Source organism: Balearica regulorum, chromosome 1 (genome assembly GCF_011004875.1).
Source record: "Balearica regulorum gibbericeps isolate bBalReg1 chromosome 1, bBalReg1.pri, whole genome shotgun sequence".
Lineage (NCBI taxonomy): Eukaryota > Metazoa > Chordata > Aves > Gruiformes > Gruidae > Balearica > Balearica regulorum.
Genome location: NC_046184.1, coordinates 212,006,842 through 212,021,821, shown reverse-complemented (window position 1 = coordinate 212,021,821; position 14,980 = coordinate 212,006,842). Strand labels below are relative to the sequence as shown.

The following is a 14,980-nucleotide window of genomic DNA, read 5'->3' as shown; positions in this document are numbered from 1 at the left end:
AACAAGTAAGCCAAGCTAACACAAGTCAATTGCTGTCAAGGTGAAAAGGCAAAAGTAGTAGTTTGTAAGTCTGCTGCTGTGAGCTTCTGTCACTTCTTGCCATACCAGGCCCATCAGCCAGAGGAGTCAGTTGTAAAGGAACTAGTGGGGAAATAGAGAGCACATTTATACCTTTGTTAGCAAGCATAATTATCTCCCAAAGTCTAGAAGGCCTGTTGGGCTGGTGGAGTTAAGGTACACTAACTTCCATAGGCAGCAAGCAGGGGTGGGATAAAGATGCCTGATACCCACTTCCAGCCAAAATGACGGCTGTGTTGGCCGTGGGTGACACTTAATGAGAGTCTAGAGCCATGACAAATCCATGCTTCTGTCCTGCTTATGTTGTGTTCATCGGTTGCAGATCTGAGAGTCCAACAAGCAGATAAGTAGGCTGACACAGCTGACAGGCCTGGGATCCTGTCCACTTCTACAGTGATTTACCAGTCTGAGCTGACTGGTAGAGGTCTCCTACCACACCCTAGTTTCAGTGGTTGAATACAAAGGGGAAAAGAGTGAGCAGTGTCTGGGGTTAAAAGGGTTGAATCAAATAGGGTGAGGGCATTGAATACTTGTCCTGTGACTCAGTACCTTCCAGCTAGAGAACCTCCCTTGGCATGTGTTGTCATACTGCCTTGAAGCACTAGCTGAGGTCAGGGCTCTTCTGCTCTGCAGGCTGTACAAATAGCTGAAAAGCCAGTCCCTAGCCCTAAGGAGCATCTGTTCTGAGAAGACAAATAGCACATGGGAAAGAAGGTGAAAGGGAGAAGCAATCATCTGTGTAAAATGCGTGACACATTTCCACTACTCTTGCTGGCTGTGCTCATAAACTGGCTGAGCAATGAGGAGTTGGCTCATACCTGAGTAATATATTTGCTTGAGGACAGAGGGAAGCTACTGCTGTGTTTCTGCTCCAACTTGGAAGACCTGCAGCATATGAAAAGTGTGTATTTTGGCTCTTAGAGAAGCACAGAGTTATAAGCAAGAAGGAGGGCCAAATTTTAAATGGCCCAGTAGTGCTATGGACTGTTGAATCTTGGCATTAGAAATGTCAGTGGTGATCTCAACTCCTGGCAGCTTCAACTGTGTGTAGCTGATTTGAGACAGAAGTTGTTTACACACCTAGAAGGGACTGGCTGTTGACAGCACTTTCAAAAAGAAGTTTAGGTTTTCAAATTCTAGTATAGCTGATGCATTCAAATAAGCTTTTCCATTTCTGGCCATAGAAGGATGAAGAAATAGTTGAGTGACAGGTGAGAATGGCCTGGTTTAGTGTGGGGGCTAGGACTGGTTCAGTGTCCTTTCTCTGCTGTGAATGGTTGTCTGTACTTGACAGTCAAATCTGCAACCTATAGTAAAAGGACTGTCATCATAGTTACTTGATGATTGCACTAGAAGTTCCTTCTCCTAAACTCATGAGCAATATAAAACTGGCATGAACCTCCTTGGGGTTGGACTAGATGACCAATCATAGAATGGTTTGGGTTGGAAGAGACCTTTAAAGGTCATCAAGCTTGTGGAAGGTAGCACTGTCCCGCAGCAATGTGGGCTGTGTTTAACCTTAAAGTCTCTGAGTAACTTGATTTGTTTTGATTTCTCTCTTGGGCTCTTATTAGCTTGTTTGCTGAAAGAAAGGACATAAATGGAGAAGGCAGGTGAAGCCTGACTTGACTTTTTTTGGCTAAGTACTCTCTAAATCTATGTAGCAACTTTCCAGGTCTGCAGGTTAGTCTCCAGGCCATGTATAAGCATATTCCTAATATCTTGTATTCCTAATGAGGAAATAAAACAACCTCTCAAATAGCACAAAGCAACTCCTTATTCTGTTAAAGTATGCTTCATAAAAGCAGGGTGACCCTGAAGTCTGAAATCAAATTATTAAAATTTGCCTCACAATATTTAAAATGGCTGCAGTTCATTTGATGGATACATGTAGATTAATAAACTGCACAAACTTATTGTGTTGTTTCTTCCACGTGATGCCGTCTGTAACTCATTGTACTGATATATGGATTTTTGTGTAACCCATGGAAAAAATGGCACCATCTTTCCCGTGCACTTTTCTAGAATATATGTGTAAAAATAGTGCCGTATGAACAGCCTGAAAAGGCCCCAAAACAACCATAAACTTAATTTTGGCATAGACTTCTTATGCTGCCTGGCTGGCTTATCTCAATTTTAACCTTGAAAAACTGGCCTTTGGAGGTAAGAAGTCAAGATCTGCAGTTACTGGAGACAACTTCTCCAGTGCTGTCTCTGCCTGAGAATTTACCATAGTAAAGCTTTTTTTTTTTTTGAAAAGTTACTTCAGCTAATGCTCTGAGGGTAACATGGCTGAGGCTCTTCCCTCTTCAGCTCGTTGTCTTCCTTCATAATTAAATAAGGAGTATTAACAGGTCAGAAGATGGAAATAGCATGCTGAGACAATGTTAAAAACAAACAACCCCCCCCACCTCCCCTCCCCAAACCCCCAAAAATCTGACTTTTATTCTGTTCACACAGGTAAGTAGATCATATGTGTGTCTGTCTCTCATTTATTCATTTTTTCCCTTCCTCAGGCATTTACCAGAAAAAGTCAAAGATGATGTTCAGCTAAAGAATATGAGCGGGCAGTGGTTTTATGAAGCAAAGTCGAAGAGGCACAGAGATAAGATACATGGAGCAGATATCATCAGAGCTTCAATGCGCCGGAAACCTACCACTCTTGGTAAGCGTTTGGTTTATATTTGTTTTGGAAAGGCTGCCTCTTAGCTAACTTTAGAGACTGTTTCTGTGAAATACACAAAGAATATTGCTATCTCTACAAGCAGAAAATGATACAGAAGAGAGATTTCCCGTGTAGTTTACAGTGTAAGCTTTCCTCTCCCCCAGTGCTGTGTATTAAAGAGGAAATTCTGTGAGATGACTGCTAGCAAGAGGGATTGACTTGTGTTTATGTGCAGGACTAAAAGCCCTCTGCACTCCTGGACTGCAGTTTCATTTCCATTTTTGAGGGCCTGTGAGCTACCCTGGAATGTGCAAAGAATCAGAGATTGAGGAAATTGCTCTTTAGTATGGATTTCCAAAATTTTGGGTGTTCAGTTTGAGCCCTCTGAGGCTTTTTTTTATTACTATTTTTAAGGAGACTAAAGGTACTTCAAATTCATTTGAAATGGTAGGCACCATGAGCTAAAACTAGTGATTATAACTACTGAACTATATGTAGCCAGGAGCTCTGGCAGCTGTAACGTTGACACAAGATGCCAATTACCTTTGAATGCACCCACATCATGGTGGGTGCCCTCAAATGATCTATTAGAAACATTTCTTAAAGCCAACTGTGTTCATGTGCCAGACAAGTTGCAGACACTAATGTAGTAGTAGGTAGCAGTATATTGTATGTATACTGAGTAATGTTGACATGCTTGGTGCTCACTTGGTAATTATTTATATTCTGAAACTCTTATTTTAAAAAAAATCAGAATGTGGGAAGATAATGCATTGTGTCTAGCATCAGAAATAAATACAGTGTTCTGTTTGGAGAGAAACAAAACAAAAAAGAACATAAGAGCTGCTCTACTGGACCAGACCAAAAACTCTTCTCCCCAGCACCTTGCCGCTGTTAGTGCCTGGCAGCATGTGTAGGCTCCAAGGCCAGGACTGGCCTACAGCCAATTGCATCTCAGACTCTCTTGAAATAGAGGAGGTATTTTTGCTTTATTCCCCCCGCCCCCATTAATTTGTTCAAAAAATTCTTTAAAGCCATGCTTCTTTAACCTTCATCATGTCCTGTCTCAAGGCATTTTAAAACGAAGGTTTTCCACATAAGAAGTGACCACTTCTTTTCTGGTTTTGAACTGATCACCATTAACATTATCCTTGGGAGAAAAAGTGAGCAGTTGATCTATATTCACAAAAACATATAAATATAGCATAAAGGATTTTATAGATTTCTATTATAAGTCTCTCAGCATCTGACTTTCTATCTAAAGAGTCCTGGTCTATTTTGTCATTCTTTCTACAGAAAGCAATTTTTTTCTTAGAGAAACTGAGCCACATACCCTCTTAACGTCCCCTAGTTCTACTAAATCCTTTTGACTTAGAAGGCCAAGACTCTTAGTACTCTCACAAGATTGTACTGATATGTAATCTTTTTTTTTTTTTTTTAAAAAAGTTCTGTTAAGGGATTTTGCTGTGTGCTAGTGAAGCAAGTAAGGTACTTCTTTCAATACTGTGGATAAACTACAGCTTGCTACTTTCTATAGGTTTTGTAACTACAATTTAGCCTTGTTTTCCTGTGTCTAATCCTGTAATGTTACACCTTCTCAATTCCTGTATTCCCAGAGATGAGTTTGGATAATGGTGGTTTAGTCAGTTTGAGGTTACTGTGTGATGGTTTTGGGCTTGTAAATTAACAAGAAAAGGCCTGAAACAGAAAAGAATGCAAAAAATCACAGGTGGTTAGCATGGCGTGTTTGTGGTTTTGGCTGGTTTTGGACTTGAAGATTATGAAAATCAGCTGTAAAATTCTAGCTAAATTTTACAGTACTTACAGCTTAAAGGAAAGTACTTAAAGCCATATTATCCTAAAGGAAGGTTAATTACTCCCAATCTTATTACTTGAACAAAGGGGCATACTAGTACATCCAGAACTATGTGCAATTGCTTGGTTTCATTAGCTGTCAAGGTATTTTTGCTTGCAGTTATGGATAGCAAACGTGAGAATAAAAATCTTGCTTATTTTTGCATATTGAGAAATTTATTTCTCAACTGTTGGAGAAGTGCAAACAACCATAGAGGAAATAATGTAAACTAGTATTTTGACTCTGAAGGGGGTTATCAGAATAGGATTCTGACCCACCCCAAAAAGAAATGCAGATGTACTTGCATTTGCTGAATGAAGTGAGGCTTTTTGTTTGCTTGGGTTTTTTATACTTACCTTCTTAACTTCTTGTGGTAATTCTATCCATAATGGATTAGCTACCTGCTTAAATGAGAGTTATGACTGACTTCCAGTTTACTGCTGTAGGAAGGGAATAATTGACTTGATTAACTGAACTTCAACATATTTCTGGTTTTCTGTGGTTTAATTGGTTTTGTTCCCTCAGGACACTGAGGTTGAATTTTCGATGTAGCTGCAAGAGCTGCAGGATCAGTCTTTACCAGGGTTGTTATAGAAAACGTCTCCATTTAGGATCACTTCAATGTCTAAAGCAGATGTACCTGGAGTAGCAGAGTAAAGTATTCAAGCAGTATGTGACATTTCTAGTAGCATTAAAAAAAATTATTCTTCAGAGGGCACCAGATCTGCTTCTGTACACGATTCAAGTATAGTGGACTTTTGAAATAGCCACAGGACTGGCTGTAAATACTTGTATTTGCTTCTTAAGAAATCCTGTATGAACATATGGGAGACAACAATATTCTTGTTTCGTGTTTTAGCTGAAATGAGTCAGAACAAAGCAAAGAACAGCTGGGTGAGCAACGTTAATAAAGAAGTCTTTGTGCCACCAGAACTACATGGCATTGTGGAACATCAAGAAGAAGAACCACTGCAGTCTAGTTCGAGGTAAGCTGTCAGTTTAATCAGACTTAGTATGTATGTATTGGGACTGGTGGAACTTGTGAGCTGTAAGTTCCATCCAAAATATTGTACTTGCCTCTTATTTCAAAGGTCATCAAATGTTTCCTCAGAATTGCCCAAGAAATCCTTGTGTATGAAAGCTTGACAAATCGTTGTCATGCACTGTTGATTGTTCTGCATTCAAATGCAGAACAATCTTCAACCTACGTCTTCAAGGAAAAGGTTGTCAGTGGTGTATAGAATGGTCCCACACGTGTTCTCATGTCACAGTTAAGTCTGGTGCCCAGAAGTGAGACCAGGATTTTCTGGTTAGAATGGCTGGCCATGATCAGTCCTCTGCAGTTAGTAATAGAGGGATGATAACCTCTGCATGTCCTCATTCCGTCACTTAATGAGACCAGACTACGGATTCAGCCTGAATTTTAAGCTTGGATCATATGACAAATCAGACTGGGAAATTGCCCTTTAGAATTTTCCAGATTTTTTGGTGCACAGTTTAAGACCTCTGAGACTCTTTAAGGAGAGCAAACATATTTCAGGTGGAAGGAGAGCCAGGATCTTTGGACACTTGTGGAAAATAAGTCAGAGTCTACCAAGAGAAATAAATGTCTTTCTGGAAGGGAGAGGCTTCCATTCAGAGTAAGGCAAGACAGTCAGCTTGGATATGCTTGAATAGCTACATTGTTGCAGGGAAGCTGTATGGTAAGTAGTTTCTGAACTAGAGGATTTTGTATTAAATCACTCTATCTCAAGTCTGTAAACGTCCCAAACAGCCCTGTTTTGCTTTGAAATATCCTGAGTTGATTTCCGAGGGACACACATGTCATCTTTTTAAAATACCTACATGTAGTAATTCATTGGCTGTGTGAAAAACTTTCCAAAAGCCTGTATTGGAGAAGGAGAGTGCTGATCTCTTAGCTAGAGTGGAAATTAAATGTCTTTAAATGGCCAGATTCCTCAACACCTTTGAGGAAGCAAGAACCAGGGTGTAACACAGACAGCTATTGTTTATGCCTTCAGTGATCAGAGTGAGGTAAGAGCCAGAGTTACTTCTTAGGATATTTTACTTCTGGTTGTACCATTGATCAGCTGTGTAACCTTTCACTTTCTTGCCTGTCTTCTAAGTCCTGCTCTGTCTGTCATCTGTTTTTTCTTTGCAGCAAGGCTTGTCTCCTACTATGCATTTGTACAATACCTAATAGCGCTTGAATCTTTCACTTTCGTGGTCTGCAAACTGGGCACGCACATTCACGATGAACAGCACCAAAGGTTGGTGTAAGTCTTAACTCTGGCTTGCATTACTGGTCTTTCTTATCATTTATGTATCATTATCAGTGAACTCAAAGGGATATTTGTCTTACCCACATCTAAAATTGTGCTGAAAAAGATCAAATAAACTGCATTGTTACAGATTTACCAAAAAATGAAATTATACAGTAAGGAAGTTAAAGGTTGCTTATCACAAGAAAGAGCTTAGCTTCCCCCACCAAGTTGGCTGATAATGCTGACAGAGTTAGTTGTGACTGAATGTAATTTTTTTTTTTACAGGTGACTTTTTTACCTTCAGGAGGTTGTTACGGAGTTGTTTCTTTATAGATAGCACAAACATGCTACTGATTAATACATCTTCTAGAAGATTTTGCATGTCGTCATGCACATCAGGAAAAGATGATGATACTTTAAAAGAAGTACAGCCTTATAATGTTATTCTTACCATTACAACTCCACAAATTGTGTGTAATTTTGAAATGTATTATTCTTTATCAAACTGCCAGGGCAGCCTCTTCAAAAATATTTAACATAATGAAGTTTACAAACATGTAGGCAATTGTTTGAATATGAGCAACTTGATTGTGGTCTTTAACTTGAGGTGATTTGATGATTTGTTTCAGGTCACATCCACGCAAAGCTTGATAATTATTGTCCAGGACCCTCTCCTGCCCTTTGTTCCAAATTGTGACAGAAATTAATTAGCATGTATGCCTTGTTCATGTGCGCTCATACTCTCACCAATAGCTCGAGATCTTCCCTCTAAAGCAAGCAAAGATAGTCCAGGATTTATGAGACAGTTGGAAGTGGACTTTAGGAAGTGATCTATAATATGTGGGCTGGACACTTACTTGTGTTTACTTTGCATAAATACTTGATTAGATGTCTCAGATTATTTACTTCTAAAATGTCCAAAGCTAAAGCACGTAAATGAGCCAGGCCCATGTGCAATTCATTGCTTATGATTTCAGTATAAGCTTATTTCACAATGACTGAGATAAGTCTACACAGCATTGCATGTGGGAAATTGCAGGAGGTGCCATATGTTTTTAAAATACTCTTCCTCTCTGTTCTCTTGATACTGGACTGTGAAAGAAACTGGTCTGATGTGGCTGTGGGCCTGTCTCTAATGGCAGCAGCTGATCAGGAATTGAGGGGAAATGATGCTGGGAAAGCAATAACCACACCAGTTGGCCTGGGAAGAGAAAGCCTAGACACTACTTAATTTGGCTGTTAGGATAGCAGAGCTGCAAGGAATTAATTGACTGTTCCTCTTGCAGTGCAATAGGCTGGAACTAAGGATGAAACAGAGTATCATTCTGGAGTTTGGGATTGCATAAAGAGAGTTCACAGCTTCTAGTGTCCAAATGCTACACGTGGTTCAGGCACTTGAACTTTTAAAACATTTTAAAGTGCTACTTTAAAGGGTACATTTGTGGGAGTTGTGGGTTTTAGAGCTTGGAGGGGGGTGTTGGGGGGGGGGGGGGTGTTTTTGGTTTTGGTTTTGTTGTTTTGTTGTTGGTGTTTTTTTTCCCCCCTTCTTCTAAGAGTGGGCTTCAGGCCAGCGCTGGCTTGTAGGCTGAACTGCTAACCTGAGGATTGCAACCAGAGATGTGGGATAACAAATTACCCAGCCTTTTTTTTTGTTGTTTTTTTTTTTTTTTTCTAGATTCTAGTCTTAAACCAAAACAGTTTACTGAATGTGAAGAAAGTTCAGGTCTGGCAGATCAGTTTGTAAATTGCTGGGGGCCAAATCCAGCCCTGGAGCCAGTTCAACTGCTGTTGAGTCAGGGTGCTGCTATACTAGGTGGAACAAAAATCAGTCCATAACTATATTCTAAAAATTAGCATAGTGGTCTTCATCCCCACACCCCAAATATCTAAATTCTGTAACAAAGCTATGAACTTTTTTTTTTTTTTTCTTGGATGTTATATCACTGTGGTACTTTTCTTGCATACCAGAGCCTTTACAGGCCAGGTGTGTGAAGTATCTTTAAAGGTGTAACCCTGCACAGAATGAGTTTTCATAAAGTGACTCAGACTGTCAATATTACCTCTGTTCAGTGATACCATCTCTCTATATGCTGAATCTCAAGAAAGGGCAATGTTAAAGGGGTTTTTATCTTTCAAATTATGATTTTTAGGTTGTTTTCTTCCTTAGGCTAGAAAATATTCTTAGCCTACATTGAACAAGTGACAGGCGTGGGTCCTAGAGTTCTGTAGGGTGCAAACTGGCATAAAAGCCCTAATTCTTAAAATCCATGTAACTTTTCTGGAATAATAGGGGTGCTGTGATATATAGACAAGGACACTTTTATGGAGTACCATTAAATCACACTAGCTTTACTTGCACCAGATTCTCTGCCCTTCAGGATGAGCACAGGAAAGCTTATTTGTTTGAACGGGAGGCCATTTTGGAGTAGACTGTGTTGACAATGCCTGCGAATCTATAACCCCTTTCTCCAGCTTTGCTCCTGCCTTGGCCTTGTTATCTCTTGGTTCCTGTCCGCTCTGTGTGGAGTGTGGGCCTTCATTGTGGCTCTCAGCACTTTGTTTTACTGAATTACAGTGCAGGAATTTTTTAATCTGGGTGTGTTTATCAGCTTGGCTTTGTACACTCTCTTAGATTAGCCTTGTGAAGGCAGCATATCTGGGAACTGTTTGCTCAGTTTTCCCATCTGTATGGGTTGAGGGTAAACTCATTTTCAGACCCTTTGTTGTGAAACAGTTATAGGATCCTGGGGGGGGGGGCAGGGTGTGGTGTGTGGTGTTTCCCCCCTCTACCTTATGTTCTCTTGAGAGCAGGGTTTTCAGTATGTAATGCCAAATTAACGCACTCTCTAATTCTATGGTAAGTCTGAAGTAGCATTGCATGAAAATATTGTGGGATTGTGTGTGTTTTCAATGAGGCTTAGTTACCTCCTCACCTGTAAAAACTGCGGACCAAAGAATGTCTTATCGGTTTCTTGCAGCCCAGGGTACATAACAGTATTTTCCTTGTTTAAAATGAGGGAAGGGTTGAAGCATTCATGACTAGACAAAAAAAAAAAAAAAAATCTCATGTTTGCCCTGTTGGGTAGTAGATGTTGTAGATGAGACACAAAGTGCAAGAGCACACAGGTGCCCATAAAAGTAAGAACACAAACTCCAGTTCAGCAGAACAAAGTTTCTTTAAATATATGTATTTTCAGACTTAAAAAAATAAAATATTAGAACTAAGGTTAAAAACTGTAATGTAGAATGATATTTTTGAAAAGAAATGAAAAGTTGCAATAGTGAGCTCTTCGAGAAGTAGAAATTGTTTTTTCTTATAGGATCAGAGAAGAGCAATAATAATCTGTTATACCTGATATGTGCATGTAAGAGGCTACTGCAGTTAGTTTTTAAATATAAGAGCAGTTTATTTTTTCACCTGTGAGTGGCCATTACAAGTTCAGCTTATAGCTTAAGTTTGTGTCACTGTGCATGGTGGTATATTTCTTAAAGGTAGAGCTGAACCAAAACAGCAAGGAAGAGATATAGAAGTTTCCATCTCAGACTACAAATGGTATTTTTTTCCTAGCCTTATGTTCAGGCTGCTCGTTACGGTGTCATCTTACCTTCTACATAAAGTTTTTATATTTGTAAAATGGGAGTGATGTCACTTCTGAGACATGCTAGCTGCTAGCCTTTCAAGGGTGGCTGCCAGACTTTTTTTCTGAACTTTGAGGTTAACTGTACTGTACCCTGGAGAAGATGGGATAGCTTTCTCTTCTCAGCAGGACAGACTGTTGCTAGTTACCTAATTGGAGAGACCTTTGTCCATGTGAGGAAGCAGCTTCTGTTTGAACCTGGAACTGTTTTCATGTCCTGAGATACTACATCTGCCCTCAAAAGCATTGTCTCATGGCTCTGCTGCTTACCGATCAATATCTGAAAGTCTTTGGAATCTCCTTGTACATCTATATTGGAAAAAAAAAACCATAGGAGTTGCTTTCCTTCCTAGCCTGAGGTCATATTTCCTGCCTGAGGAATATTCATTTTTCCTGCCTTGTACTGTTTCCCCCATCCTCAAAATCATTTGTAACTTGGTTAATGCCACCATTTTCTATATAAACTTAAGAGACTGAATGTGATTGTTATGAAGGCCATATTTAAATCCACATCTAACTTCCATTTTCAAAACACAAATCCTTTTTCATATCTGAGATGTTTAGATAAATTATAAAAATCTGAGTGTTTTGGGAAAAAAACCCCTTGCATCATTCTGCAAATAGATGAAACATTTCTTGATATAATGGAGGAGCTGTCTCTTCTAGCTGTTTTAATTTCTCCTTACCTGGCCTATACTTAGTCAGGATCACAAGTAATGATTCACTTCATTTGTGCTATCAAACCACAGATTTTATAGATATTATAAGCTGTACATCTGAGGGGATGTGTAGCCATCTGTGGCATGTAACATCTTTGCTATAGTGGTGATGGAGTTCCTCTGATTTTTCTGACTTGGACACTTTGCAGAACGCTATCAGATTTTGGCTCTTTCTACCACTTTGGTTTCAGTCCTAGAAGTATAAATGTAGGGCAAGGATGGAGACTGCAACCCTGATATTGTTTGGAGAGTGGCTGTATTTACATAAAGCTTGCTCAGTCTAAAAGATATCAAAAATATGGTTTCTGTCATGCCAAGTAGAAGTGATATTGAATTCTTGAACAAGCAAAGAAATGTTTGCAAGGGAACAAAGCAGCAAGTATATCCCCTTGCTATGGAAAGGAGAAGATTTGCTTCTAAATTTGATGAGAATGGGCTAAATAGAAAATGTTAGGTGCCAGGAGGTTATATTCCAGTATGTACAAGTGAATCTTTGTTTTGCTTTTTCAAAAAGACTTAAAGTAATGTCCTGTTTGCTGAAGTTGTTGTATGTTTTTTTTCTTTGCAGTTCTAAACCAATAACCTCTGTGTTAGACAAACCAGAGGAAAGATCTACGAAGGCAGCAGTCTCACCAGTAAAGGTATGGCTGGTATTGAATATAGTGTAGAATCATAGAATGGTTTGGGTTAGAAGGGACCTCAAAGATTATCTAGTTCCACCTCCCCTGCTGTGGGCAGGGACACCCTCCACTAGACCAGGTTGCCCAAAGCCCCATCCAACCTGGCCTTGAACACTTCCAGGGAGGGGACATCCAAAACTTCTCTGGGCAACCTGCTCCAGTGCCTCACCACCCTCACAGGGAAGAATTTCTTCCTAATATCTAATCTAAGTCTACCCTCTTTCTGTTTAAACCCCTTGTCCTATCACTCCATGCCCTTGTAGACAGTCCCTCACCATCTTTCCTGTAGACCCCTTCAGGTACTGGAAGGCTGCTGTAAGGTCTCCCCAGAGCCTTCTCTTCTCCAGGCTGAACAACCCCAACTCTCTCAGCCTGTCTTCATAACCAGAAGTTATCTTTTGCATTTTGTATGTTTCTTAACTTCAGTGATAAAGATAATTAAAGATTTGAGGAAGAAAGATAATAAGTTGGAAAAAAATTACTATTTCTTGTTCTGGAGGGAGATAATGGAAACGAATAAAAATTGAGCGCTAAAACGCTGTTATGGCTATCATCAGTGGCTGTCTGTGCTTGACATTTTCCCGTCTCTTCAGCCATTCAAAAGAATTGTCTTGCTGTGTTCCAATATCTCTAAAGTCACAGAAGTAGAGATAAAATTATGTAACTTGCAGCAACTTCGGATTTTCAAGTGTCTCTAAGTGATGGCTTATCTCTGCTGTTGGTGACTTCAAAAAGAACAGGATGAGGCTATCACTAGCGCTTCTGATGGTTCCCTGGTTCATAGCGTTTAGTTTTTTTGTCATTTATCCAATTTAAGAGGCACGTTTTCAGATTCTTTGCTGACAGGGTAATGAGGCAGAGGAAATCACTGCACTTTGATTTATTTTTGTCAAGGCTGTACTGATAAAACAATTTGACTGCAATTATAATGTTCATTCCTTTTTTTAGCAAAGGAGAAATCCATTTAATTTCACTACATCAGGTGATAACTTGAACAGTGGGGAATTAGAAAACAGACCAGCCGTTCTACCTCAGCTATCAAATAAGGGTAAATATTCTTATTTAGCATATGACTATGAATTTCTTGGTGATTTATGTGGAAGTTATTTTTACTTTTTTTCATTGCTGGTTTTTGTAAGATACCAAAACCTGTTTTATCTTAACTGCTTGGAGTTGTCAATTAGTTCATTTCAAACCCCATGTAAAACATGGGAATTTGCTCAGGAAGTGGCAGTTTATGTGACTAAATGAGCTTTACTTCCTTTCTTTTACTCACAGTACTAGTCAGCATTAAGCACTCCATGAGAGGGCTGTATGTCCTGAATTGCTTTTGAGAACAGAGACATTTCCTTGAATTTGGGGTAGCTGTCTTTATGACCTTCCAGTCATTGCTGCTGTTGGCTCAACAGAAGAAGCCTAGCTCTTGTTAATCTTTATTTTTTTCCTTGTTTTCTCAGTCCTGTTTGTTTTCACATCCTCCCATTCCCGCAGTATTCTCTATGAGCAAGTAGATGAGTGATGATATATCACAATACAGGCATTTGAGTTTGTAATTTCGAGGCTCATATGTGGAAATTTCTGCCTCTGTTATGAAGCTTGCTAGCAGGAAAAAGGAAGACTTGCACGTGAGGAATAAAAAAAAATTCATTTTCCTACTGGGACATCATTTCTGCATTTTACCTGGAATGTAGAAATAGCCTGTTTCCATTTCTGTAGGTTGCTGTTTATGTTCTGAACCTGAAGACATGTTTGTGTATTCAAAAGCTGTCATTCCCTGCAAGGTTTGTCTCTTTCAGGGAAAAAACTGATCAAAAATTTGGTGTGCTCTCTATCTTTGGAATCATCAAGTAGTTAATAATTGTAGAATAAGAAATAACTGCAGGATTTTAATCTGTTAAAACTTCCTGTTACATACAATGTAATCAATGCCTATGTTGAATTTTCTCCTGTGTTTTACTGCAGATGTTTTTAATAAACCAATATAATCACTGCATTCTAGACATCTGCACTGTCATTCCCCTCTGTCTATGCAGGTGAATGTCATGTAAACTCATGATTTGTTCTCTATATATGTCTTACAGAAATTTTGTCACCCTCAAAAGAGAGCCAACCTAAACCAAACTTAGTAAATGATGAAACAGAGGAACATAAGAAGCCTTCTGTAGAACCTACTGATGAATCACAGAAAGGACTAGTTAAGCGTCCTGTCCCAAAAGCCAGAAAATTAATTCACAAAGCAACGGATCCAGTGTCACAAAGAGAAGACTTTGTTCCAAAACCAGCCAAACGGACCGAGAGGATTAATGGCATTGGTACACCGCCCAGGGGCATTCTGAAGCGCAGTTCAAGTTCAAGTTCCACTGACTCAGAAGTTCGTGTTAGTCAGATGTTAGATGTTCAGAAGAAGAATGGTCTTCCTACCGCAACTATTTTTGAAGGAGAAGCTGAGAAGAACTCTCTTACAGAAGAAGCAGAAGATTCCACACAGATTTCACTGGAAAAACTAAAACAAGTGAGGTTTTCATCTAGTACAGATAAAGGAGAACCTTTGCAAAGCCCACAGCTACACCATGGTAGAGAAAAAGGAGAGTTTGATTTGTTAGAATCTGACGAAATAAAGAGTAGTGGAAATGATGCTGTTAGATCAGATTCATTTGGGAATAAGCAAATGTCTGCTGTAAAGCCTTTGGGAACCTATTCATCAGCTTTACAAGTGAAAACAATAGATGGCTTACAAAATGATACTTTGGCATCCAGTCCTTGTGATACTAATAGGTCAGTCTTCCTGGTTAATGAAACCTTGCAGACAAAGACAGTTACTCCTAAGAAACTTGAAACTCCACAGAAGACCTCCAGCAATATCCTGCCAAATAGCAATAATGAACTGAGTGTTGATGAGACTTGTGAGAATGAAGCCAACCAGTTCTTGAGCGATGAATCAAAGTCACACAAAAACTTTACTGGTAAGAGACTAATAGGAATGAAGAACAGAATGCAATAGCTTATAGCATGTATTCATTAATGTTCTGATCACTTATATCTAAGAATTAACAATTAAGAAGCAGAAATAGTAGGAATGTG

General features: G+C 39.3%; 1 protein-coding gene across 2 annotated transcripts in view; it reads left to right on the top strand.

Moving 5' to 3' along the window:
* Positions 1-14,980, top strand: part of SYTL2 (synaptotagmin like 2) — a 62,505-nt gene that overhangs the window by 26,441 nt on the left and 21,084 nt on the right. For both annotated transcript variants that reach the window (XM_075742442.1, XM_075742443.1), the window contains exons 3-7: positions 2,595-2,743; positions 5,458-5,584; positions 11,788-11,860; positions 12,848-12,947; positions 13,981-14,862. In XM_075742442.1, the coding sequence (XP_075598557.1) occupies positions 2,595-2,743; positions 5,458-5,584; positions 11,788-11,860; positions 12,848-12,947; positions 13,981-14,862 (1,331 nt within the window). The remainder of the gene's footprint in view (positions 1-2,594; positions 2,744-5,457; positions 5,585-11,787; positions 11,861-12,847; positions 12,948-13,980; positions 14,863-14,980) is intronic.